Genomic DNA, 27,873 nt, shown 5'->3' on the forward strand with positions numbered 1-27,873 from the left:
CTTGGCTCTGAAGAGAGTTGGTTGATATAGAAGGAGGAGATGTTCTCCTGTATGCATGTGTCGTGCATTTGCAGGTGATGGGACTGATTATCTGGCGCCGGTAGAGGTTTCCAGGTGGTAGCATGGTGGTGACGGGACCCTCATTAATGTGAATGGGATCCGTCATTAATGAGGGTAGGATTTGAGGAGGCCGCACGGATACCTAGTGGGGTTTCAATGATGTTGTGGCAGGCTGGCGCTGGGCCTAAGGTGGGGTCTAGAGGGAAGACTAAGATTGGGCCAAAGGAGAGGGCCGAGATTGGGCCCCGAGAAGGCCGAGATTTGGCTCGGATGGTCCAGCACCCAAATTTTGATTTCATTTCTCTTAGGGGGTTGGGAAGTTCATCTATATGGTTTCAAAGATTTGTTTTGATATTTTGGCTTTGGTTTTGGGGGATTAGAATTCTTTTTCACAATTAAGGTTGCCAAAGACTTATCTATTGCACCCTTTTCTAATGTGAGCTTGGTGTTTTGAGCTTTTAAAATCAATACTTCTTTCTCCAAGATAGAGAATTTTCCAACCATTTTATCATCTATTTTTGCTTCATTTTTCTTTTTAAGCTTTCCTTCTAAAATTTTATTTTCTTCTCTGAGTTCTAGAATCTTTTCCTTTAAGATCTCTACTTCATTTTTCAAAGACTCATTATCCTCATCAAGATCTTCTTTTTCCTTAGCAAAGAATTTCTTTGCATTCTTAAACTCCTTCTTGAGAGACTTAAATTTAACAAACAACTCCTTAAATGACTTTTGGAGTTCATCAACTCCTACATTCTCTTCTTGTTCATCCTCAAAGGCCATGAAACATACTCTTGCCTCTTCTTTTTTGGATTGGGAAGATTCACTTAATTCACTTCCATCTCATGCATTGAAAGCATGTCTTTTTAGATATTTTAAATGTTTTTTTTTCTTCTTCTTATATTTCTTTTCTTCCTCTTTCTTTGGACACTCATTTTTATAATGCCCAACTTCTTGACAATTATAGCAAGTAGGAATGTTATCCTTATATTGCTTTTTCATTAAACTCTTTAAAGTCTTTTCTAGGGGAATTACATCTTTATCATTTTCACTAGAATACTCACTTTCACTTTTAGTTAAGAATTTAACCTTTAAAGCTATATTCTTCATCTTCTTTATGGGTTCTTTCATTTGATTAAGAACTAACTCATGGGTTAAGAGATTCCCAATGAGCTCTTCCATTTTTAAAATTACAAGATCTTTGGCTTGAGTGATAGCGGTAACCATAGGTTGTCAATCTATGCTAAGTGACCTAAGTATTTTCTTTATTTGATCACTTTCGGTGATAACCTTGCCAAGCATTTTTGGAGAGTTAACCAATTTTTGAAACCTAGCATTTATATCACTAATGGTCTCAATGGCTAACAATTTTAACCCTTCATATTGGGACATCAAAAGATTTATCCTAGTATCCTTAACTTGATCGGTCTCTTCATACATAACTTCTAATTTTTTTCATATTTCATGAGATGTGGAGCATGAAGAGATTTGCTCACACTCACTAGGCATTATAGAACTGTAATACTCGATATTACATGGTGATGGAAAAGATATAAATTTCAATTATTTTGAAAGGACCTCGGGCGGTCCGGGAATCCCAATGGTCAATTTTGAGTATTAATTAATAAAAATTTGTTGAATCGACGGCAGGGAGTGCTCTGGGACTTAGATGTTCAGGAGAGAAGGCATGTGATTGGTGAGCGTTTCAAGGTGAGGCTAATAATGCTGGAAGCAATCCGACCAGAAATAATTTTTGAAATAAATTATGTATAAGCCCGAATGGGTGCCAATACCAAATGGTCATAGAGGACCTCCGGGAAGCTGGGGGGACCCTAAGAGTGGTCTACTTTTACGAGTGAGGTAACCCTGAGATGTTTTTGGGTGGAATGAAGGTCCCGGGAAAATGCAGGGACAAAATCGACCTTATCGAGTAAAAGTCGGTTATTAATTTTTAAGAAAGCAAGATTTTTGGGGCTTGATGGTATTTAATTTAAAGCTTGGAGGGTCCAAGTGAAATTATTAAAATTCATACATGGAATTCATGAGATTTATGAGGGGCAAATCTATAATTATATATGTATGTGGATTGTTGCCCAAGCTTGCTACAGTACCCATTTAATTTGAAATGGGTTTTCTCCCATTTGAGGCCAATGACCGAGAGAAGCAGAGAGAGTGAGGGAGAGAAATGAAGTGAGAGAGTGAGAGATAGAGAGAGTGAGAAAGATGAGGGAGAGAGAGAGAGGGTCGATCGGCCATGGCAGCAGCTGCCATAGCCGATGATGAAGAGAAGTCCAGTGGTGGTCGCGGCAACTAGCGGCGTCGGGAGCAGTTGGCGATGGTTGAGGCAAGCTGAGGCAGTGATGAGCATGGCAGCCAGTTGTGTGCAGGCAGAGGCACGGGCGATGGCTCGCAGCTATTGGCGGCTATCTTGCAGCCATCGATGGAGCCCGGCGGTGGTGGGATGGTAGGCGACGGCTGCTGGTGGAGCTCGGTAGTGGTGGTTGGGCGTTGGAGGTCACTCGCGGGAAGAAGAGAATGAGAAGAAAACCAATGAAGAAGAAAAAAAAGAAAAAAGAAATAAAAGAAAAATAAGAAAAAATAAGAAATAAAGGAAAAGAAAATAGAGGAAAAATAGGAGAAAATGGAAAAAATAGTCAAAAATTCTAAAAAAATTCTGGAAATTATTTCGAGGCTCGAGGGTGTGCTAGAGGCTCGGATATGGGAATTCGGGCACTAGGTTGCAGCTCAGGAGGTGACGCCAGTGTGGGCGTTTTCCAAATTTCTCCTCCAGATGAGTAAAGGTAAATTAAATTTATTTTCTAGTTATTTGCATTATGTGAGATGATGCAATGTGAATTGTTGGTTGGATTAGACGGTTATTTAGAAATTTCGTTGAGGGATGGTTTTTTTGTGGTATATGGCAAAATTGAAGGCCTTGAGTTAATGTCTAATGTTGATGGAATTTGTGTGGCATCTAGGTTCAACTGGGGAGGTGGTGATCCTAGAAGAGTTCGAGGTTTAGGCTGTGTAACACCCCACTTCTCACGAGGGCGTTACGTAACGTAAGATTCTGGGAATATATTTTTTTTCCAATCAACAACAAAAAATCAACACAAACCGTACCCCGAAGATCCCGTTACACCTTCTCAGTATATCAATTATGAACCATCAATAAACTAAGACAGTTTCACCTACTCAAATGTAGAAGCTAGATTAAAACCTTAACAGGTCATAACCGAAACCACTTTATTTATAATATAAGGTCAACCAACGTTTACAGGACGTTCTCAAAATAAACAACATTATTGAAAGGACATAATGTAAACTATCAACCAATCGCCATCACTCCTCGGCAATTCCCTTTCCTTTCGCATCGCTGCCTTCACCTGGAACGTTTGAATATTCCAGTGACATAGTTCAAATTAGATGATGAATCATCTAAGTGAGAGTTTAAAACACATTTTTCATGAATGAATGCAAGACATGAAATAAACCAATACACTCGGTAAGCCCTAGCCTAAGAGAATCCCTAGCGCTTAACCCTACCACGGGAAAAGAGCAATCTCTCTAAAAGCTATGCCACCATACTGACTCGACAACACGACGCGATTCTAGCTTAAATGGGGCTACCAACGCATCTGACTAGAATGCGTTCCCACCTTAAGCGTCCAGGAACCACCATACAATCCCAACTCCAAAATTTCACATGAACCACTTAGTCATCCTAGTGCAACTTCCCTGGCCAAACGGCCTGGCACGAAAACCAAGGCGGCTATCCTGATATGCACACCAGCATCAGATACCCCTATTATACCGTCATGCCCTTGGAGAATTATGGCTACACTATCCAGACAACATCCTAATCTGACATCGCACATGAACAACACAGTATGGACCACCTAGTCGTCCTAGTACAACTTCCTTGACCAAACGATCTGGCACGAAAACCAAGGCAGCTATCCTAACATGCACACTAGCATCAGATACTCCTATTATTCCATCATGCCCTGGGAGAATTATGGCTACACTATCTGGCCGGCTATCGAACCACTCCAGAATTAGAGATCTATGTTTGCATCTCTTCTCTAGTTTGCAGCAAAGTGCACCCTAGGTCATCTCTCACAAGGAGCCTCACTTTCTTCTACCAACAAAGGAGAACCAACATAACCAACAGTTTGTTTAGGGGGGGGGTTTTTGACAGAAAATTAATTGGAAAAACAGAAAGATAAAGATGGATGAAAAATCAGTAAAAGATATGCAACCGGCTGTGTATTTGTCTCCTATATGAAATCTTCCTCGTCCAACCTATATACCTTGGCTTGTTAGATGTTTTGATATCCGGATAACAAACTCAAAGCATCCTCAACAACCGTCCAAGGATTAGAATGATTGGAACAACAAAATGAATACAGAAATCTCTTGTAAACAAAATGCAGCCATTCACTCTCTATTCAACCTATCCGGACCTATGCAAGAACAACCGTTCAAGCACATAATATTCATTTCCTAAATGTTATACCAACCGGCTATAACATTCTGTTCTCTTAAGCATTTAACAGAAAATGAAACCATGCAAATTCACACAAACCTGCCATGAACTCCATGCATTCACAAATCTGTTCAAACTAAACCAAATAGAAATGAATAAGAAACAAACAACAAACCAGATTCTTGTAGCTCATCCGGGACTCAAATTCCACATGGATTCAAGACACACAACCGGTTACAAATGCTCTAGCCTATCATTACAGCAAGGAAAACAAAATGGAACAAAAGATGTAGAAAACAGAAAAATGCTACAACAACAAAAACGGGTAGAATCCTCTCTATTTTCTCCTCTCTATCTCATCATATATGGAAATTAATGCTAAGAGGCCTTAAATACATGGCTAAGAAAGGAAAGGCTACGGAGGCTAGGGTTGGGCCTAGCCCAACAGAAAACAAGTGAGCCCAAAACAGCACAATGAGTAGCCCAAGCTCCTTGAAAGTAGGCCCAAGCTCCTTTAGTAGGCCCAAGCTCCTTTAGTTGAGCCACTTCTCTAGCCCATCCAATATTCCCTAAAGCCTGGATCCATAGAGTAGAGGTAAGATAGAAAATAGTGCAAGGACAATTTGAAGCATAATAAAATAGAAACAATGAAATATCAGCAAAAATTACTTCAAATGGCCTAATAAGAATGAGGTGAAATGCCAAAATATGGTATAAATATGCATGCTATCAATTCCCCCATACTTAGACTTTTGCACTCCTGGGCAAAACACTAGACTCTATGACTCAAGAATAGAAATGTGGAAAAACACAAATTAGATGCAAGGTAGGTAAGTCTTCAAGAATTCATCATTCAAATATCATCTTTCCTCTACTTCCAAGAAAACAAGTGACATGGCAATTCATCCAATACGACAAATCAAAAGTAGAAGCCTCTCACAGGACAAGTGTATGCTCAAAAATCTCTCAAGAGGTGGTGGTGACTGTTTCGCTCAAATTCACCCAATCACAATTCCACTACCATAAGCTTGTTTATCTTCTCAATCTCCACTATCCATGTCAAATGCATGCCACAAATCAAAAGGACTTATTCAGGGTTGTAATGTGGGGAAGAAAGAAATGGAAAGACAACAATGAAGGAAAACATGCCTTAGGTCGAGAAAACATTTCATGCAACTCTAAGATCAAGAGATAGAATTTCCAAGCGTTATGAAGAACATTGCATCTTTATTCGGTTGAGTGCGTTTTACGCTCTGTCTCAACTTTGCTTTCTTCTTTTTCTCATCAATTTTCTTTTTTTTTTTTTTCGAAAGAGGTGAGTGCGTTTTACGCTCCTTCTCACCCTTCTATCCTTTTCTTGCTTTTCTTTTTCTTTTTCATGGATGCAAATGGCCTTTGGCCTTATGACTTGCTCAATGAATTCAATCTCTCTCACTAGAATGCACTTACTATTCCTCTTCCTAAGGTTGGAAGGTCCAAAAAGGGTGTATGAGAATGAAGGGTAAAAATGATGGCTCTAAGTGGCAAGCGAAAGGGATTGATTGAATTTTTTTGTTTTGTTTTTTTTTTTTTTTCGTATAACAAAATGGCTAAATGGGGACAAGAAAGAATGCCTTAATCATGTTTGAGTCATGCATGAACAAATATAGCCTCAACCAAGAATCAAAACAAGTTCTAGAGTGGAGATCATGATAGGTGAATGCACACACAAGAAAGACAATAGGCTCAAAATCCTCACGGCTGTAGACTACCCAATCAATCTATCAAATCAAACTCATTGCCAAGTCACTCAAAATTAAGGAAGATAAGATTGAAGTTCTAATCATGATGGGTTCTTTTAGACTTAATTGCTTAACTTGCATTTCCACGCAAAACAAACTCAACTAAACCCAAGGAAAAAGAAATATGAAAAGATAAAGAAAATGTTGCTAAAATAAGAATGCTGCCTCCCCCCACACTTAGACTTTACATTGCCCTCAATGTAAACATGCAATTCCAATCAAGAATAAGACAAGTAAATGTAAAATACTAGGGAGAGAGAAACAGCCTGGTGTATCAAATGGAGGTGGCGTTGAGGAGATGCAGCTCCTCCACAATATGCTCCTGAAAGCTCTCGTAGAATGGCTTAAGCCGCTGCCCGTTCACTGTGAATTGCTTTGCATTGGACTCGTCCTTGATTGCAACTGCACCAAAGGGAAAAACATGAATAACTATGAAAGGACCAGTCCAACGAGAACGTAACTTACCGGGCATCAACTTGAGACGGGAATTGTATAGCAGAACTTTCTGGCCAACTTCGAATGTCTTCTTCACAATAAGCTTGTCATGCACAGCCTTGGTCTTCTCCTTGTAGATGCGTGAGTTCTCATATGCGTCCATCCTAATCTCCTCAAGCTCTTGAAGTTGGAGCTTTCTTTGGGACCTCGATTGACTGATGTCCATATTGCATTGCTTCACCGCCCAATATGCCTTATGCTCCACCTCCACCGGCAAGTGACACGCTTTTCCAAAAACCAACCTATAAGGGGACATGCCGATGGGGGTTTTGTATGCCGTGCGGTAGGCCCAAAGTGCATCTTCTAATCTCGTGCTCCAGTCTTTCCTATTGGGCTGGACAGTCTTCTCCAAAATTTGCTTGATTTCCCTATTTGAGACTTCAGCTTGCCCATTAGTCTGTGGATGATAAGGAGTCGCCACTTTGTGTATTACCCCATACTTACGAAGTAGGGTGTCCATCTTTCTGTTGCAAAAGTGGGATCCTTGGTCGCTGATGATGGCCCTAGGCATGCTAAACCTGCAAAAGATGTGAGAACGAACAAAATCTGCAACCACAGAAGCATCATCAGTCCTGGTGGCTTTAGCTTCCACCCACTTAGAAACATAATCCACAGCTAACAGAATGTACAAATAACCAAATGACACAGGAAATGGACCCATGAAGTCAATGCCCCAAACATCAAAGATTTCACAAAACAATAAGGGTTGTTGAGGCATTTCATTCCTACGTGATATAGTGCCTGTGTGTTGACAACGTGTGCAATTCTTACAGAACTCATATGAATCCTTAAAGAGTGAAGGCCAATATAATCCAGAATCTAGGACTTTCCTAGCTGTACGTTGGGGACCAAAGTGACCACCACATGCAAGTGTGTGACAAAAATTTAAGACAGATGCAAACTCATGGTTAGGCACACATCTCCTAATGACCTGGTCACTACACATGCGCCACAGATAGGGATCATCCCACACATAATACCGAGCCTGACTCTTAAATTTATTTAGCTGTTCCTTCTTAAAATATGTAGGTAATTCAGAAGCAACTAAATAATTTACTAAATCAGCATACCAGGGCTCAACACCATGAATGTGGTATAATAACTCATCTGGGAAATCATCCCTGATAGGCTGGGAGTCCATGACTGTGGAATCTGAAGAAGGAGGGACCCTGCTCAAATGATCAGCTACTAGGTTCTCGGCCCCACTCTTGTCTTTTATCTCCACATTGAACTCCTGAAGTAGGAGCATCCATCGTATCAACCTGGGCTTAGCATCGGGCTTCTTCAATAGGTATTTTAGGGCTGCATGGTCAGAAAACACGACAACATTAGAACCCAGAAGATAGGAGCGAAATTTATCTAAAGCAAACACAATAGCTAAAAGCTCCTTCTCAGTCGTGGTGTAGTTTGCTTGAGCAGCATCCAAGGTGCGCGAGGCATAGGCAATGACATGTGACTTCTTCTCCACACGCTGTGAAAGGACGGCACCCACTGCAAAGTTGGAGGCGTCGCACATCAGCTCGAAGGGCAACTCCCAGTCGGGTGGCTGTATGATGGGTGGAGAAATCAATAGACTCTTCAGTTCCTCGAATGCTCGCTTGCACTGCTCATCAAAGTGGAAGGTCACTTCTTTCTGGAGAAGGTGGGAAAGTGGAAGTGCAATCTTGCTGAAATCCTTGATGAACCTCCTGTAAAATCCTGCATGGCCAAGGAAAGAACGCACCTCCTTCACAGAGGTGGGGTAAAGCAATGAAGCAATAACATCAACCTTAGACCGATCCACTTCTATACCCTTCTTAGATAGAACATGCCCTAAAACAATTCCTTGTTCTACCATGAAATGACATTTTTCGAAATTTAAAACAAGGTTCTTTTCAATGCATCTCTCTAGGACTCTACCCAAGCTAACCAAGCAATCATCAAAAGAAGTACCATAAACTGGAAAATCATCCATGAATACTTCCATGCAATGCTCTAGAAAATCTGAAAATATACTTACCATGCATCGCTGAAAGGTACCTGGAGCATTACATAGACCGAAAGGCATTCTTCTATAAGCGAATGTGCCAAAGGGGCAGGTGAAGGTGGTCTTCTCCTGATCCTCTGGGGCTATGCAAATCTGAAAGTATCCGGAAAAACCGTCAAGGAAACAATAGTGTGACTTACCAGCCAACCTCTCCAACATCTGATCAATGAATGGGAGGGGGAAATGATCTTTTCTGGTTGCTTGGTTCAGCTTTCTATAATCAATGCAGACTCTCCAACTGTTCTGCACTCTCATGGGGATGAGCTCATTGTGCTCATTTGGGACCACCGTGATGCCCGTCTTTTTTGGAACAACCTGCACGGGACTCACCCACTTGCTGTCAGAAATAGGGTAAATAATACCGGCTGCAAGTAATTTACTTACCTCCTGTTTTACCACATCAAGGATGGTTGGGTTAAGTCTTCTTTGAGGCTGCCTTGCTGGTTTTGCTCCTTCCTCCAATAAAATACGATGCATGCAAACAGATGGGCTGATTCCAGTTATGTCCGCTAAAGTCCACCCAATTGCTTTCTTATTATTTTTCAGCACATCCAGCAACTTTCTCTCTTGGTCAGGCTGCAAGTTGTTTGCAATGATGACTGGCAGCTTCTCATCTTTCTCCAAGAATGCATACTTGAGGTGCTGAGGCAAAGGCTTGCACTGAATGGTGGGTGGCTGCTGCAAAGAGGGGGCTGATCTATTTGACTGGAACTCTAACTCCAAGGCACTATCAACCTGCTCAACGAGGTTAGCAGCACTATCTTCCACTTGGGAAATGTTAGCATCAAAATCAAACTCATGTCTATGCAAAAATTCAGCAATCTCTAAGCATGCAGCACATTGACTCTCTCCATCACTACAATTAGTGCAATTAATCGTATCTGGGAACTCATGCACAGTGGGGAATTCATCAATTAAATCAGAAGACTCAGAACATGCTTCATTCACTAACAGGTCAACTCTATTTACTTGAAAAGTGGAATGATCCTCGGCAGGGAATTTCATGGCATCAAGTATCTTGAAGTTAATTGTGTTACCAGCAAATTCCATGGAAAGTGTACCCTCATGCACATTGATAATAGTTCTAGCAGTTTTTAAGAATGGTCTCCCTAGGATCAAGGGTGCATGCTCAAGTGTGCTGTTATCTTCCATATTCAAAACATAAAAATCTGCTGGAAAGATTAAATCCTTAACCTTAACCAGCACATCTTCTAGGACTCCAGTGGGGTGTGCAGTACTTCTATTGGCTAGTTGGACAACCACTCCTGTTGGCTTCAAAGGACCACACTGCAATGAAGCATAAATAGAGTTAGGCATGACATTAATGGATGCACCTAAATCTAGTAAAGCATTGCTAAATTGCATGTCTCCTATAGTACAAGGAATGGAGAACATCCCTGGATCTTTACACTTTGCTGGCATGGCAGGTTGGATAAGGGCAGAGACATTTCTCCCAAGGTTGATCTTCTCATTCCCCATAAGCTTCCTCTTGTGAGTACACAAATCCTTGAGAAATTTTGCATACTTGGGGATCTGTCTAATGGCTTCAAGGAGGGGGATGTTGACTTCAACTTTCTGGAATGTTTCCAGAATCTCTTTATCCACTTCGGCCTCTGCTCTTTTCTTGTTTTGTGTTGCTCGATGTGGGAATGGCAGGGGCTGGATGTTGGAAGACTCTCCTTGTTCTTGATAGCTGGAGTTTGGTTGCTTGGCTTCTTGGACTGAGGAGGGTTGCTGCTCTTTGCTACCCTCTACATTCTGCTTCTCTACATGTTGCTCCATGTTTGATGATGGTGGAGGGGTTGGGATGATCACTTCTTTCCCACTTCGAAGCATGATGGCACTAACATTACCCCTTGGATTGGCAACTGGTTGTGAAGGAAGCTGCCCCGAACCTTGACTCCTTAACTCATTGATGTTTGTGGCTAGCTGGCCTATTTGAGTCTCCAAATTTTGAATTGTGGTTTCTGTTTTCTGTTGGAATTGGAGTGTGTTGGCTGCTAGTTGCTTGACAAGATCATCCAAGGTAGGTTCTGACTTGGGTAATGGTGGTGCTTGTTGCATGGCTTGATTCTGCCTTGGTGGTGGAGCATGGTTGCTTGAAATTGAAGGATGGAACCTCTGCTGAAATGGCTGATTCTGGTGGTATGGCTGCTGCTGGTGCACATGTTGACTGGAAGGGCTGCCATATCTGAGGTTTGGATGGTCTCTCCAACCTGGATTGTAGGTGGCTGAGTATGAATCATACTTGTGTTGTGGATGCTGCTGGAAAGGTCTACCAGGGAAGATGCCAGCAACAGATTCATTATTTTCTTGCAACTGTGGGCATTGATCTGTTGTATGGGATGGCAAGGAGCAAATGCCACAAAGCTGCTGCTGGGGTTGCTTTCTCTCTAATGCCAACTGCCTGACCATGGAAGCCAATTCCTCAAGCTTGTTTTCCATCCTTTGCTGGTCCATAGTGGCAGCCACATTGACTTCATTGATGGCTTTTGTAGGAGTGTTAATTCTGGTGCCAAATTGCTGGGCATTTTGTGCCATCTTTGATATCAGCTCTTGTGCAGCTGCTGGGGTCTTCTCTGCCAAAGCTCCTCCACTTGCAGCATCTACCAAGTATCTGTCCATGGGGATTAGACCTTCATAGAGATACTGAATTAGGAGTTGGTCACTTATCTGATGGTGAGGACAGCTGGAACACAACTTCTTGAACCTCTCCCAATACTCATGTAGAGTTTCACCACTCATCTGCCTTATACCACAAATTTCCTTCCTTATTGATGCTGTTCTGGAGGCTGGAAAGAATTTTTCCAGGAAGATCCTTTTCAATCCATCCCAGCTGGTAATGGCAGCTGGTGGCAGGTAGTAGAGCCAATCCTTGGCTGATCCATCAAGTGAGAATGGGAAGGCTCTCAGCTTGATCTGCTCTTCATCTACTCCTTGTGGCCGCATGGTTGAGCAAACAACATGAAATTCTTTTAGATGCTTGTGCGGATCCTCTCCTGCAAGACCATGAAACTTGGGCAACAGATGGATCAGTCCAGATTTGAGTTCAAAGTTAGCATCCAACTGTGGGTATTGAATACATAGGGGCTGGTAATGCACATCAGGTGCAGCCAACTCTCTAATGGTTCTACCATCCAAATGACCATGATTTGCATTATTTCCATTACCATTATTTCCATTATTTCCATTATTTCCATTACCATTATCTGCCATATTGATGAATTCTGGAATAGGTTCGGATGAAGTATTAGAAGCACTATTAGGGTCAATCCTATCCCGAGACTTAAGCTCTCTAGCTTGCCTTCTAAGAGTGTTCTCTAATTCAAGATCCAAGTCAAGTAATGTTTTCTTAGATGACCTGGTCATGCACTAGAGATCAGCACAAAAACAGCACACAAAATGGCTTATGCATACCAAGAACACAGAAACACAAACAAAAACACACAAACAAAAACAAAAACACACAAACAAAAACACAAAAACAGGTCAAACAATAAGCCCTTAGATGATTTTTTTATGCAATTTTTCACAAAATTTCAACGCAAAAACACTGAGGGACCTAAAAACACTAAAAACCACACCAAATTAGCCATTGAGAAACACAAAATGGCCCAAAAAGTGGTCTAAACATTGGAATTTGGCCAAAAAAGGCTCTTTTCACAGCAAAGCTGTGACTATTGATCCCCACACCCCCATTTCTTTGGACACCAAAAATCAGCTCAATCGGAGCAAGTGAAAAGCTATGAACAGTAACCGGGAAACTGATTTTTTTCCCTCAAAACGTACTCCTATTTTGCCTTAGAAACCACTCTATATGCAAGAAAACATCAAGGAAAGCATATGGACTTGAAAGAATATCAAGTAGGGATGAGAAAGGAAGAGGATAGCACCGGTATCTCGAGCTCAATCCTTAAATAATGCTATCTGTCATGAAGGTTGTCAAAACCGCTGCTGAATGGAAGGCTGCTGCTGGTTGCTTTCTTTTGGTTGCAGCTGCTGGGTTATCTATCTGCCAAACGAAAAGAGGGTTAGTGGGAACGTTAAAAGGAATGCTAGAAGAGAAAATAAAAGAAAAATGTGAGAAAGAAAAATGGAATATCCTCTTGGTCAGGTGATCTGCTGTCAGAGGCAGAAAAGTAGGATTCAGAGCATTCTAAAAATGGTTATGCTCTCCTGATCTGCTGCAGGCTTGTCTACTTGCTGTGTGAGCTTGCTTTTCAGAGCCTATCAGAGCACATGAAGACCAGAGAAGGACACAAGGTGTGCTACTGAAGATCAGAGAAGGACTGCAGGTGTTTTTTGCTTTTTCAGAAGATCAGGTCGTGCAGCCCTCTCCAACAGCCACTTCTTGGTTCAAAAATGATTCCAAAAACGAGAAAACATAAAAGGAAAATACACACAAACAAAAAGAAGATCGAAAAGGCAAATGAGGCTTCTCTGTTGCTGCTTTGCTATCAGTTTATCTCAAGAACAGAATAGCTTTTCACCAAGAACACCAAACTGATAACCTCATAAACAACTGATAACCTTTTCACCAAGAACACAAAACTGATAAAACACTCAAACGAGAAAACAAAACAAACAGAAAATAGGGTCGGTCCTCTATGTTTTTAGAAGAAAAACTTGGCTCCCCGGTAACGGCGCCAAAATTCTGGGGTGCTATCGAACCACTCCAGAATTAGAGATCTATGTTTGCATCTCTTCTCTAGTTTGCAGCAAAGTGCACCCTAGGTCATCTCTCACAAGGAGCCTCACTTTCTTCTACCAACAAAGGAGAACCAACATAACCAACAGTTTGTTTAGGGGGGGGGTTTTTGACAGAAAATTAATTGGCAAAACAGAAAGATAAAGATGGATGAAAAATCAGTAAAAGATATGCAACCGGCTGTGTATTTGTCTCCTATATGAAATCTTCCTCGTCTAACCTATATACCTTGGCTTGCTAGATGTTTTGATATCCGGATAACAAACTCAAAGCATCCTCAACAACCGTCCAAGGATTAGAATGATTGGAACAACAAAATGAATACAGAAATCTCTTGTAAACAAAATGCAGCCATTCACTCTCTATTCAACCTATCCGGACCTATGCAAGAACAACCGTTCAAGCACATAATATTCATTTCCTAGATGTTATACCAACCGGCTATAACATTCTGTTCTCTTAAGCATTTAACAGAAAATGAAACCATGCAAATTCACACAAACCTGCCATGAACTCCATGCATTCACAAATCTGTTCAAACTAAACCAAATAGAAATGAATAAGAAACAAACAACAAACCAGATTCTTGTAGCTCATCCGGGACTCAAATTCCACATGGATTCAAGACACACAACCGGTTACAAATGCTCTAGCCTATCATTACAGCAAGGAAAACAAAATGGAACAAAAGATGTAGAAAACAGAAAAATGCTACAACAACAAAAACGGGTAGAATCCTCTCTATTTTCTCCTCTCTATCTCATCATATATGGAAATTAATGCTAAGAGGCCTTAAATACATGGCTAAGAAAGGAAAGGCTAGGGAGGCTAGGGTTGGGCCTAGCCCAACAGAAAACAAGTGAGCCCAAAACAGCACAATGAGTAGCCCAAGCTCCTTGAAAGTAGGCCCAAGCTCCTTTAGTAGGCCCAAGCTCCTTTAGTTGAGCCACTTCTCTAGCCCATCCAATATTCCCTAAAGCCTGGATCCATAGAGTAGAGGTAAGATAGAAAATAGTGCAAGGACAATTTGAAGCATAATAAAATAGAAACAATGAAATATCAGCAAAAATTACTTCAAATGGCCTAATAAGAATGAGGTGAAATGCCAAAATATGGTATAAATATGCATGCTATCACTATCCTGACAACATCTTAGGCTGACATTCCATACGTACACATAAAAACGCAAGACAATGCCACATTTCATAATTCAATGCATCATATAAGCAACAGTTTTATAAAATGCAATGCATAAATTCAAAACGTTTAGGGACGAACCTCCCTCATAAAACCAACCATCATCGGTTATTGTTTCAATGCACAAAACCATTTTGCATGAAATCTTCACATGTTTAGATAGAACAAGCACAATAAATCAAGTTTTGGGGGCGAACACTCACCTCGAACGAAACTCTGAACACCTTGAATCTTGTGCCCAACCTCAATTTTTGTGTAACTCCTCAAGTATTTTGATCCAACCACCTTCTTACATGCCCTCACGCGCTGCTCAAGTGCTCTATGCATGTGATGCTTCGCGTATGCTTAAAAAGCCCTCTATCCACTAAACCTGAAGCACTATTGTCTAACACAAACTTGTCACAATTTCGAATGAGAAACCTTTGGCCATGAACCCCTATTTATAGGTTTTGGAAAACTTAGCCACCAAGAAACATATATTCTACAATCATTTCAAATCTTTCAAAATCTTTTACAATCATTCCAAATCTTCTAAAGATCTTCTGCAATCATTGTAAATCTTTCAAGATATTATATAATAATTACCAAATCTTCTATGCATTTAGAAAAAATCGAGTTCATTATTCTTCTCCACCACCACGATTAACTAGAGATAACATTTTTTAGAGACTGTAATTTGCCATCTACCCTCCAGCTACAAGACTATGCGATGCTTAGGTATGGTGTGGAGCACAATTTGACAAAACGGAGCATTTTCTGAGAATTATCATATTAGAAAGATAATATGATACGACACAACTTAGATGTCATGCATATTGAGAAAAATGTTTTTGACAATCTTTTCAATACAATAATGGATGTGAAGGGTAACTCCACCTAGGGATGTTATCCACTGCCGGTCCCAAGCCCGGATAAAAGAGGAGGGTTGTGTTAGGTAGCTGACAGCCAACGTAAAACTTAGTCGGATCCAAAACATGAACTCTAGACAAATTATGAAAAAATGTTTGGGCGTGGGAGTAACCCTTCATAGCGACGCGCTACACTGCCCGCATGTAATGTTAAGTGAGCTAGGGCCGCTGCATCGGCGCCCGGATGTAGTGACAAATGAGCAAGGGTTCCCGCATTTGCTTGGACGTATGTGGGTAAAGAAGTTAGTCCAACATCAAAATCAAAATCAAAATCAAAAACAAAATCAAAATCAAAACCAAAACCAAAAACAAAATCAAATTCCAAGTCAAAGCTAAAAACAAAATCATAGATTAAGGATTGGGTCATGGAACATAGGAACATTAATAGGCAAAGCTATGGAAGTGGTAGATGTGATGATTAGGAGAAAGATTAATATTATGTGCCTTCAAGAGACGAGATGGGTAGGGAAAAAAGCAAAAACTTTATCAAAAAATGGATATAAAATATGGTACACAGGAAATGATCAAGCAAAAAATGGAGTGGGAATCATTATGGATAAAAGCTTAGTAGATGAGGTAGTGGATGTAAAGATAATAGGGGATAGGATTATTATGGTGAAGGTTATTCTAGGAAGAATGACTATGAATATCTTTAGTACAGATGCACCACAAGCGGGGTTAGGTGAGGAGATAAAAACAAAATTCTGAGAGGACCTAGAGGGACTCCTACAAATGATACCAAGATGAGAGAAAATGATTATAGGAGGTGACTTAAATGGTCATGTGGGTAGAGACAGAAACGGCTATAGAGAGGTACATGGAGGGTATGGATTCGGGAAAATTAATAATAAGGGTAAGTCTATTCTAGATTTTGCAATGGCATATGGGCTCATCATAACCAATACTATAGGTTCAAAAAACAGGACGAACACTTAATCACATATAAAAATGTCACATCAAGCACCCAAATAGATTACTTCCTCATGAGACAAGAGGATCGGGTATGTTGTAGGGATTGTAAGGTGATACCGGGAGAGTATTTGACTACTCAACATAGACTTCTAGTACTTGACGTCCAAGTAAGAAATTGGAAGAGAAAAAATCACATAAAACAAAATCCAAGAATCAGGTGGTGGGATTTAAAAGGGGAGAAACAACTAATTTTCAAAGAAAAATTAAGGGGTAGAAGAGAATGGAATGGAGAAGGACAGACAAACCAAATGTGGAGAGAAATGACTAATGCCCTGAGAAACACAACAAAGGTAGTGCTTGGAGAGACAAATGGTAGAGCCCCTAACCTTAAGGAGTCTTGGTGGTGGAATGAAGAAGGGCAATTGAAAATTAAAAATAAGAAAAATTGCTATAAGGCTGTATATCAGTGTAACAATGAAGAAAATCAAAAAAATTATAAAGAATAAAAAAAGGCAGCAAAAAATGCTGTTAGTGAAGCAAGGTCAAAAGCATACGAGAATCTATATAAACGACTTGATGCAAACGATGGAGAAATGGATATATATAAATTAGCTAAATCAAGAGAAAGAAAAATAAGGGATTTAAATCAAGTGAAATGCATAAAAGATGAAAATGAAAATGTATTAGTGAATGAGGGAGCGATTAAGGAGAAATGGAAGGAGTATTTTATAAAATTATTCAATGATGATGGCAACACAAGAGTTAGGTTGGGACATCTTAGTAACTCCGAAGGGAACGTGCACTATACATTTTATCGACGCATAAGTCCAAATGAAATAAGGCAAGCATTAAAAAAGATGAAAAATCATAAGGTGGTGGGACCGGATAATATACCAATAGAAGCATGGAAATACATGGGATAATAGGGTATCTCTTGGCTAACGAAATTATTTAACGTGATTCTTAAATCAAAAAAGATGCTAGATGAGTGGAGGAAGAGTACTTTGGTCCTTATATATAAGAACAAATGAGATGTTCAAAACTGTGAAAATTATAGAGGAATTAAGTTAATGAGCCATACCATGAAACTCTGGGAGAGAGTAATAGAGCAGAGGCTTAGAAAAGAAACAGAGGTCTCAAAAAATCAGTTTGGTTTCATGCCCAGTAGGTCAACAATGGAAGCTATATACCTATTGAGGCGCCTAATGGAAAGGTATCGGGATCATCAGAAGGACCTACATATGGTGTTTATAGATCTAGAAAAGGCCTATGATAGGGTCCCTAGAGAAGTATTATGGAGGGTTTTAGAGAAGAAATGAGTCCGAATAGCCTATATACAAGCCCTTAAGGACATGTATCATGGCGTAGAGACAAGGGTCAGAACATGCGGAGGGGATACTGAACCGTTTAAAATTACAATAGGATCGCATCAAGGTTCTGCACTAAGTCCATACTTATTTGCTTTAGTAATGGATGAACTCACTAAAGATATTCAGACAGAGGTGCCATGGTGTATGCTATTTGCAGACGACATAGTGTCGGTGGATGAAACAAAAGAAGGAGTAAACATTAAGCTTGAGTTATGGAGAAACAATTTAGAATCTAAGGGATTTAAATTAAGTAGAAAGAAAATAGAATATATGGAATGTAAATTTAGTAAGAATGTAAGAGTGGAGGATCTTATAATAAAATTGGAAGACCAAATCTTACAAAGAAAAGACCATTTTCGATATTTGGGATCAGTGATTCAAAAAGATGGAGAAATTCACGAGGATGTCACACATAGAATTAAGGCAGGCTGGCTAAAATGGAGAAATGCATCGGGGGTGTTATGTGATGGTAAAATCCCATTAAAATTGAAAGAAAAATTCTATAGGACAGCTATAAGACTAGTTTTGTTGTACGGCTCAGAATGTTGGGCAGTCAAATACCAACATGAGCAAAAGACGAGTGTAACGGAGATGGGGATGTTATGATGGATGTGCGGCCATATAAGAAAAGATAAAATTAGAAATGAAGTTATTCATAATAAGATAGGAGTAGTGCCAATAGAGGAGAAGATGAAAGAGACTAGACTAAGATGGTTTGGTCATGTGAAAAGGAGACCAAGAGACGCTCCTGTGAGGAGAGTTGATGAAATTGAACAATTAATCAAAAAAAGAGGTAGAGACAGACCTAATAAGACTTTGAGGGAGACATTAAAGTTTGATATGAAGTGTATGGATCTCAATGAAGATATGACAAAAGATAGAAATACATGGAAGTCTAGAATTCATGTAGCCGACCCCACATAGTGGGATAAAGGCTTGATATGTTGTTATAATGGATGTGAAGGGTAAAACTAAAGAAAATACCAAGGCTAGAATGGATCTTAAAGAATATTGTATGCGGAAAGAACTTGAACTAATAGACCATGGTAGGGGTAAGTATTGGAAACCTAAGGCCTAATACACATTCACAAGGGAACAAAAGTTAAGTGTTTTTACGTGGATAAAATAACTTTAGCTCCCTGATGGATATGCTTCTAGATTGGGTAAGTGCATTGATATGAGAAACGCAAAATTATTTAGGTTAAAAAGTCATGATTGTCATGTTCTCATGGAGTGATTACTTCCAACGGCATTTACAGAATTACCAGATCGAATTTGGAATCCAGTTACTGAGTTGTGCCAGTTTTTCAAAGACATTTTCTTAATAGTATTGAGGATTGAACACCTAGATGTCATGGAACAAAATATACCCATAATTTGATGCAAATTAGAGCGTATATTTCCTCTCAAATGGTTTAACCCAATTGAGCATCTCCCAATGCACTTAGTTTATGAAGCAAAAGTGGGGGAACCAGTACAATACAGATGGATGTATCCCTTTGAAAGGTATGTTGTATATAATTTGAATCGTTTAATTTTAGAAAATAAAATATTTTCCTATATTGAGGAGATCTTCGAATGATTTAGGTTCCTCAACACTTTAAAGAAGAAAGTCCGCAATAAAACTAGTGTAGAAGGATCTATATGTGAGGCATATTTAATTGAGGAGTCGTCCACATTTGGTTCATATTATTTTGCACCAAATGTTCTATCAAGAAGAATGAGATTCCCTCAAAATGACGATGGGGGAGATTCTTCATATCCACAAATTTTTGTATTCAATTATCCAGGCTGTGCTGCAGGAGTAATGAAAATCAGTTGGATGGATGTGAAAGAGTTTGAAGCTGCCAAATTATATGTCTTGTTAAATACTTTAGAGGTCGAACCTTATATCGAGTAAGAATTAAAATTTAAATGAATATATTTATAAGTTCATATTTGGTTCATATTACTTAATTGATACATCATTTAAATTTTTCAGCATGTACACCAATCTATTGCGTCAGCTATCTTCAAATATTACAGACACAGAAATAGATAAACAAATCGAGGACCATTTTCCTAAGTGGTTCCATCATCATGTATGTTACTTCATACTAGATTATTTTTTAATTAAATTTTAAAAATACATTAAGTGATTCAAACATTTTCTCAAGTTAATTCGAATATTCAAGTTGTTACAGATCCATTAATTCAGAACATAGGATGAGGACCGACTCCAAACGTGCGATATTGGCTAATGTATTTCGTGAACGGATATAAATTTCATACCGTCGAATGGAGTAATAGTAGATCTACCAAAAATTTTTGTGTTTGTGTGCCTAGGACAAAGGTTGGATCCTCAGAAACCTATTATTACGAATTTTTTTTAGATATTATTGAATTGGAATATGCAGGCCTACCAATCAAAAGGGTAGTTCTGTTCAAATGTGAATGGTACGATCCAAGTACTTGGGGAACCAAAATCCACAGAAAGTATGGTATTGTCAAGGTTCGATCATCAAGAAGGTATAAAAAATATGATCCTTTCATTTTTGCTCAACAAGATGAACAAGTGTATTACGCGTCGTACCCCAACACTTGCCGTGATAAACATGATTAGATGGTTGTTATTAAAACAAAGGCACAACCTATAATAACGGCTTCTAAGGCTAACATGGAATAACCTTTCCAGGATGATGAAATACCATAACTCCTGCAAATTGATCAAAATGATGACCTTAGAGGTAGTTTACAAGATTTAGATGGGATAGTCGAGGAAATAGATGTTTCAAATATTGTTCAGCGAGAAGAAGATGATGATGTAGAGGAATAATCTATATTAGAAGATGATAAAGAAGAGTTATTGTCTGATGACATAGATAGTGATGAATTTATAGAAGAAAATTGATATATTTATGAATATATGTGAATTCAAATATATATGTTATGATATAATATCTTTTGTATTTTTAAATGTATGTGACCTTGTACGTTTTACCATGTTTTTATGTTTCATGTAATTCTCAAAAACAAATGTCAGGACATTCATCTCCTGAACCAAGCAAAGGTAGGAGTGGTAGGGGTAGAGGAAGACATCGATCTTATAAGGACACACCTTCCCTAGATCCTAGTAGTGCTGGTTCACAATCTTCTCATTTTGTCTCCACACATGCTATTTTGTCTACTCCTTTATATCCTCAGTCATCACACCCACATGTTTTCGTTCCCATGACTCAGTTCCAACAACCATTTCCTTCTATGCCATATCATATGGGTTATACTACAATCCCACCCACCTGAGACTGCACCACATTCTGTACCCTATCTTAGGTCTACTTTTCATCCTCTAGGAAGTTCATACCCATACTCATTTATGTTAATACAACATGCAAGTCCTTCGACATCTTTTCCTTCACAAAATGTTGAGCCGACTCCATCTGAGCTAGTTAATACCGACTAAGCTGATCACCCAGTAGAGTTATCTTACAATCAGAACTATGATCAGTGAGTATCTTATATATATATATATATATATTATTTTTAATTAATTATTTGTGATTGTTATACACAGAAATGCAATTTTTTACTTGATAAATATTGGTTTTATAGTTTTTCCCTGAGGTTGGCCCACCGGGTGTACAATCAAAGATTTGGAAGAGATAGTACACAAAAGCTTGGCTTCATTGGGATGACATGCCTGAATTAATACGACGGATGTGACTGGACGAATTTAGCGTAAGTCTAATTACAATTCTTAATTATAGAAAGTTTCAATTTAAAATTTTATACATATTTATTCATTTTTAATTTCTTGTAGAAGGAGTTTAAGTGGCAACCCGATGAGAGTGATCATATATGGATCACTTGGAATAAATTTGGTCGGAAGAGTTTTAGAAATAATTTGAACAAAATTAAAGGAGGTGCAGATAAGGGCGAGTGGATGGATCTGATAGTACGGTAAGCATTGCAGGTTAAGTGGAATGAAGACGAATATAAGAAGCGAGTAGAACAAAACAAAAAGAATTGCGCCTCCGAGACTGGTGGGTCAGTCCACACAGGCGGATCCATTCCTTTCACAGAGAGCCGAAGAAGGATGGTAGTTAGTTTTTCTATTTAAATGTAAATTTTATAAATTTATATAATGATTTCTATTATTTTTTATTTACTTCATATATTTGTCATGCAGGCAAGGGAATTAGACCGCAAGCCCAATGAATTTGAGATTTTCAGGAAAACCCACACTCAAAAGGATGATCAAGGACAAGAAGTGTGGGTTGATAATAGATCAAAGACCGTCACGGTAATTGTATTTTATACAATTTAATTAATATTACAATTTAATGATTTTTTTTTATTAATTGACAATGTCAATGTTTTAATTTATATATATAGGAGACATTCGAGAGATTAAGTGCAAAGGCATCTTCAGCATCAGTCGGCAGTAGCGAGTCATCCTCTCCACCTACAGTCGACGAACGTCAAATTTTTTATCAGGCTGTCTTTGGTAGGAATAAGAAAGGTCGTGTCTATAATCTCGGCTCTCAAGGTAGGCAGTCCTACCCGGTTGGATCCGATAGCAGCTCCAGTGGTTCATATGGGTTGCTTTCGAAATTAGAACAAATGAGATTGAGGGTCACCCAAATGAACGAGGAGTTGGATTCTGTGAGGACCCAAGTGGTCGAGGTGCAAAATCAACTGCATTCCACTCAGATGAGGTGACAGAGATGAGAAATGAGAATGTGTAGCTGTGTCAGTGGCAACAACAGATGATGGCATGACAGGAGCAGATGAATAGAAAAATGATGGCGTTACAGCAACCTGGCCCGTCTTATCAGTAACCTGGACTGTCAACTCAACTAGGACTGAGTAACAAGTTTTATGATAATGAAGAACAAAATGATGATGATTGTAACTGAATATTTATGAATTAATCGGTTTGAATTACAATTACAAATTTAATTTTGTTATTTTATAAATTTATGTGAATTTTAATTTTTAAATTAATGATTATATAAATATATTTTTAATTTCTATTTAATTAATTAAATTAAAATTTTAATTATCATCAATTTTATTTATATATAATTTTTTTTAAAATAAATATAAAATATAAAAAAATTGAATAATAATTAAATATGAATTTTTTATATTACAATTTTTTATAATTGTACGAAAAATTATAAATTTATTTTACGTTTAAAAATTTTATTTTATTTTGTCTTTTAAATTTATTTATTTAGAAAATATTTTTTTGGTTAATTTTTTAATATTAATAAAATATAATTTTTATTTATATTTAAATTTTTAATATTTTTATTTTTTATTTATGTTTAAAAAACATTTTTTTGAAAAAATATTTTTTTATTTAATAAATCAGCGACGGGTTTAAATACCCGTCACTGCATAATATTTATAAAATATAATTTTTAGTTATATTTAAATTTTTAATAATTTTATTTTTGATTAAAAATATATTTTTGTAAAAATATATTTTTTAAATTAGCGACGGGGTATTCCCGTCGCTGATCAACAATGGGCATCCTATCCGTTGTCAATCAACGACGGGCGTATTCCCGTCGCTGTAGCGTCGGGGGCGTTACCCATCGCTAATTAGCGACAGGAGCTTTACCTGTTGCTAATCATTGATGGGCATCCTACCCATCGCTGATCAGCGACGGGTAGGATCCTCGTCGCTAAATTTTAGCGATGCCATATTTAGCGACGGGGAGGCCCCAGTCACTTAATCCATCGCTAAATTTTTTAGTGACAGATTTTGATATTTTAGCGATAGAAAATTTCATCGCTAAAATTCTGATTTTTTGTAGTGTGCATTTGCACGTACTTATTTTCTTTCATGAATTACTCATTAAGATGTTTCATATCTCATATCGACGTATTCAAACGTGCCAGGTACCCCAGAGACAAGCAAGAGAAAAGGCAAAGGGGTGGCCGAAATTTAGTTTAATTTTCTATTAAACATGTACTACATATTTTGTACGGAAAGAACTATAGTGAAGCTTTAGGTTTTTCTATCTATTTCTAAATTAGACATTGTATAAGGTGGCTACCACCATGGGTTTATTATGGGATTTGTGTATCACAGTTGTATAAATAGGGGTTATAGTAAGGTTTGGGTTTATCTTTATTCTGTTGATGGTTGTGTGTCGAAATTACTATATACATATTTCAAATGATGCATTATGGACGTTGTACAAAAAAGCTACCATGATAGGGGTTTATTTGCTAGATTCTCGAGTTACAATTGCACTTGCTAGAAAATCCTTGTTATATAACTTTTAGTTAGCTTTCAGGTTGAATCAGATTTTGATAACACCCATGTGTGATATTAACTTGAATTTAACATCGTTGTATATTTGAAAAACGAGGCGTTGAATAATTGAGATGCAGATAACACTGAAGTTATTTCAATTGTTCTACACAGGGCATCAACGTTCATACAAACTCGAAAACTTTCGACTATATCATAATAACCAAGACTCTGCATTAAATAAGGAAACACACAACATGGATTACCAGCAAATTACCGATGATTGAAAATTATGAGTTCGTTCTTGACTATCTAGCCACTGGTTGTGCTGCATGTCCAACTCCTCTGAATTCTGAAAGACTGTCCAAGAGGTTCTGTGACGCTTTCTGGAAGTTAACAAATCCCATGAACCAGAAGCTGTGACCATCAACGGTCACAATCTGTATATACTTCTCCGAGGGATTTTCTCTCATGCTAACAGGGTTCACCGAGGTAATGTTTGGTAGTTCGATCACAACCTGATCAATACAGGCACAACTCAGTCCATTGTTTTTTAGAGTTCTGTATACTTTGTTGTTCCTATTTCTTTGTCTTACCTTGTAGTAGCTCCAAGCCTCCTTCCCGGGCGAAGCAATGAAAACCAAGGGCCGGTCACTGCAGAAAGTCACCCGGGCTGTTGAGAGAAAAAGGGTTCCAGCAACTGGACCAGTTGTCGTCGAGAGGTAACAAGCAAAAGCCTTCTTCAGCTTCTCATGCGGGTAAGTTGTGAAGGACTGCTTGAAAATAGACTCAAACCCGCCCTCCGTTGCAGCCTTGACCATCAAATTGACCTTGCCACAGGCTGCTTCCGGTACAGACTGCCCCATTTTCACTGCAGCAAAATATATAGATCCTGGTCAAGGCTATACATTACTTTGAATTGTTTTCATATGAGTCAACTACATAAAAAAGAGGCTCACAATTGTTCCAGATGTTGCGGGCAATGGTCTCTGCTTTTCTGCTCCAGGAATTGAACTTGTCCACGACATGCTCACAAGGCATGTTGCTGGGCTTCTCCAGAGGGGAGAATTGGAGGTAAGGGTGTTGATTGGCGGCATTCCATGTGGCCGCCGCCATCTGGTTGTCTGGATAGACTGTTGGTACAGCCGGTGGCCCCGTTATCTGATGAATCCCCCACTTCCTGGAATCCTAGCCGGATCGGCGACGGTCGTGGTTGTGCTGCTACTGCCGGTGAGGATAAAGAAACTGTGAGTTCATGACATGGTTGATGGATTTTAGCTTCCTTGGCTGTGCCTGACGTGGTTGATTCGTCCATTGAAGATAGATTGGAAATATGCAATACAAAGAATAGGCATCTTCATGGGCAGCTATATGCTTTGTAGAATAAGAATTTTATGGAGGCTAGTATATATTCTGCAGATTAGTGAATGATAAAGATATACGAAGGCCATTATAATTACTGCAAATAGGCATTTCCTTCGTGGTGAAGAACCTCATCCAGGTAAGAAAATTAGTACCGTACTCCTCCATTCTGTTTGGTGGCTGGGAAAGGAGAATATAGAGCTATCTTGGTACCTTTAAACAAAAAGGAGGAAAGACGACAAATTCTCTATCAACGCAGGGAATAAAGTAGAAAGCTATCATTTAATTCCCGTTGCTTATTCCTTTTCTAAGTTCATATCCTTTCAGAAAGTTGTGGGGGTGAATGGATGAAATAAAAAATGTTTATACCTTAGTGCCTTCATTATAATCAACTCATATAGGGTCATTACATAGTCACAGTGAATTTAGATGAACCCATCGTAAATATTGGTGATAAACTCATTTGGGTTCATTGCAAATCAACTCAAGATGGGTTCTCTCTCTAATAGTGTTGGTTGCAGGTCGCCAATGACTTTTTTCTATTTTCTAATATTAGAACAGAGGAAAGAAAATGAAGAATAAAATGCTTATTTTAATTAGTCTATTTATTTAGGATCATGTGGTTATTACTAGTGGTTATTACTATTTTTAAAATAATGAAAGTCTTGCAATTATATATGTCAAACCTTAGAAGTGGTTATTGTAATTTTTACTAATAAAGATGATTAGAGGTCTATAATTTATACAGAGAATCTTATTTAACTCAATTAAGATTTGTACTTATTGTTATTATAATTTATATACTATTAGTTGTCAAGAGAAAAATGAATTTGGTTTAGTTAGATTCATATATATTGTTTGACTGATTATATATCTATAGGATAATCAAAGAAACATACTTAAGATTTGTTATGATATACACTTTTCATTAAACTTTTTTTCTGTAAATAATAAATTCATAAAAAAAAAAAAGTGCAAAAGTGTCAAAAACAACAGTTGGGGCATACCCCGCTCAAAACAAACAACAAACAACAAACAACAACTAGCTAGGTAAGATCGAGGAGCGACAAGCTATAGTTAAAAAGGCCTCAAACAAGCGAGGCAAGAAACATACATGAGGATGAAAGTAATGTACAATAGAAAATAGCAACAACTGACCCATAGTGGATAAGGCTAGAGAAAACAGTAGAGTAGCCCATTGGGGAACAAGCAAAGCCAGCAACCACTCGCGGGTAAAGCAAACCCCATTCCGTGATGAAATTTGAAGTAGGAGCAAACTGTCAAATTCCACAGAACTAGGCTAGTCGCCACAGGAGATGAAGGATAACTGGTCAAATGGAGCTTCTAGAAGGCCACAAGACACGTCATAGAAAGTATAAAGAAGCAAAGCAAAGATGGGAAAGGGGAATGTGGCAAGAGAAGAGAACAAACCTAATCCTCAGACATACAACAACTGAGGGGAAGACTAAACTGGCTCACCTACATATGCCAACAAGAGTTTAAAATACCCCATGTTGGCATAAAGGTGCCATGTAATTTAAAGGAGTTTAAAATACTGAAAAGTAGGTTTGATAGTAAAATAAATTGTCGAATCTACTGCAAAGAGTGTCCTAGAACTTGCATGTCTAAGGAAAATAATACGACATTAACGAACGTTCCGAAATAGGATTTATGGTATTAAAAGAAATCAGAATCAAGACAGTTTTCAGTACAATTATAATTCGGCCTGAGAAATCGAATGATTGCAAGAGACTTTCGGGAAGTCAACAGGACCCTGAGTAGGCTTATATTTAGCATAAGAAGCAACCCTTAAGTGGTTTTGAGAAGAAACAAAAGTAATTACAGTCAAAACACGATCCTATGTATATTCAGGCATAAGTGTAATTTATTAATTTTGGTAGAGAGAGGTTAAATAGATGGTTTTTCTGGATTTTCAGGGGTGAAATGAAGATTTTGGATCTTAAGGGACTTGATGGAATTATTAGATAATTCAAGGGCTTGAGAATGAGGGTCAAAATATAAGAGGAAGTTTTAAGGGGTCAAAGTGTAAATAACAAAAAAACAAAAAACAAAAAAGCTCAGCCATGGTCATTGCTGGCCACTACCATCGCCGGCCAACCTCCGGTCGATGTCCTTGGGGTGGTTTGGAGGTACGATAATAGGCCCCACCACCTGGGGAATTGATTGAGATTAGGTATGGGTCGAGAGTGGCCAAACATGATCGTGATTTGACAGAAAATGGCGAAGCATGGCCACAGTCATCGAAAAATTGGGGAAAGGGTGTGCGTGTCGAATCATTATGATTTGAGGACATTAAATGG

The 27,873-nt window shown here is 38.6% G+C and overlaps 1 protein-coding gene and 1 non-coding gene across 4 annotated transcripts in view; one reads left to right on the forward strand and one right to left on the reverse strand.

The window, feature by feature from the left end:
• Nucleotides 1-25,725, reverse strand: part of LOC127798330 (GEM-like protein 5) — a 34,276-nt gene extending 8,551 nt beyond the window's left edge. The window contains exons 1-3 of one of the 3 annotated variants that reach the window (XM_052331837.1): nt 25,150-25,725; nt 24,787-25,061; nt 24,468-24,708 (exon numbers count right to left, since the gene is read on the reverse strand). In XM_052331837.1, the coding sequence (XP_052187797.1) occupies nt 24,499-24,708; nt 24,787-25,061; nt 25,150-25,306 (642 nt within the window). In that variant the 5' untranslated portion in view covers nt 25,307-25,725 and the 3' untranslated portion in view covers nt 24,468-24,498. Of the gene's footprint in view, nt 1-24,316; nt 24,709-24,786; nt 25,062-25,149 lie in introns of those variants that run through there. The other 2 variants (XM_052331836.1, XM_052331835.1) reach the window with 2 other exon arrangements.
• LOC127798570 (small nucleolar RNA R71) lies at nt 11,517-11,621 on the forward strand. Its single transcript, XR_008022434.1, has one exon. It is a non-coding gene; the product is annotated as a small nucleolar RNA R71 (small nucleolar RNA).
• Nucleotides 25,726-27,873: the final 2,148 nt, after the last annotated feature.

This window comes from Diospyros lotus, chromosome 3, assembly GCF_014633365.1.
Source record: "Diospyros lotus cultivar Yz01 chromosome 3, ASM1463336v1, whole genome shotgun sequence".
Lineage (NCBI taxonomy): Eukaryota > Viridiplantae > Streptophyta > Magnoliopsida > Ericales > Ebenaceae > Diospyros > Diospyros lotus.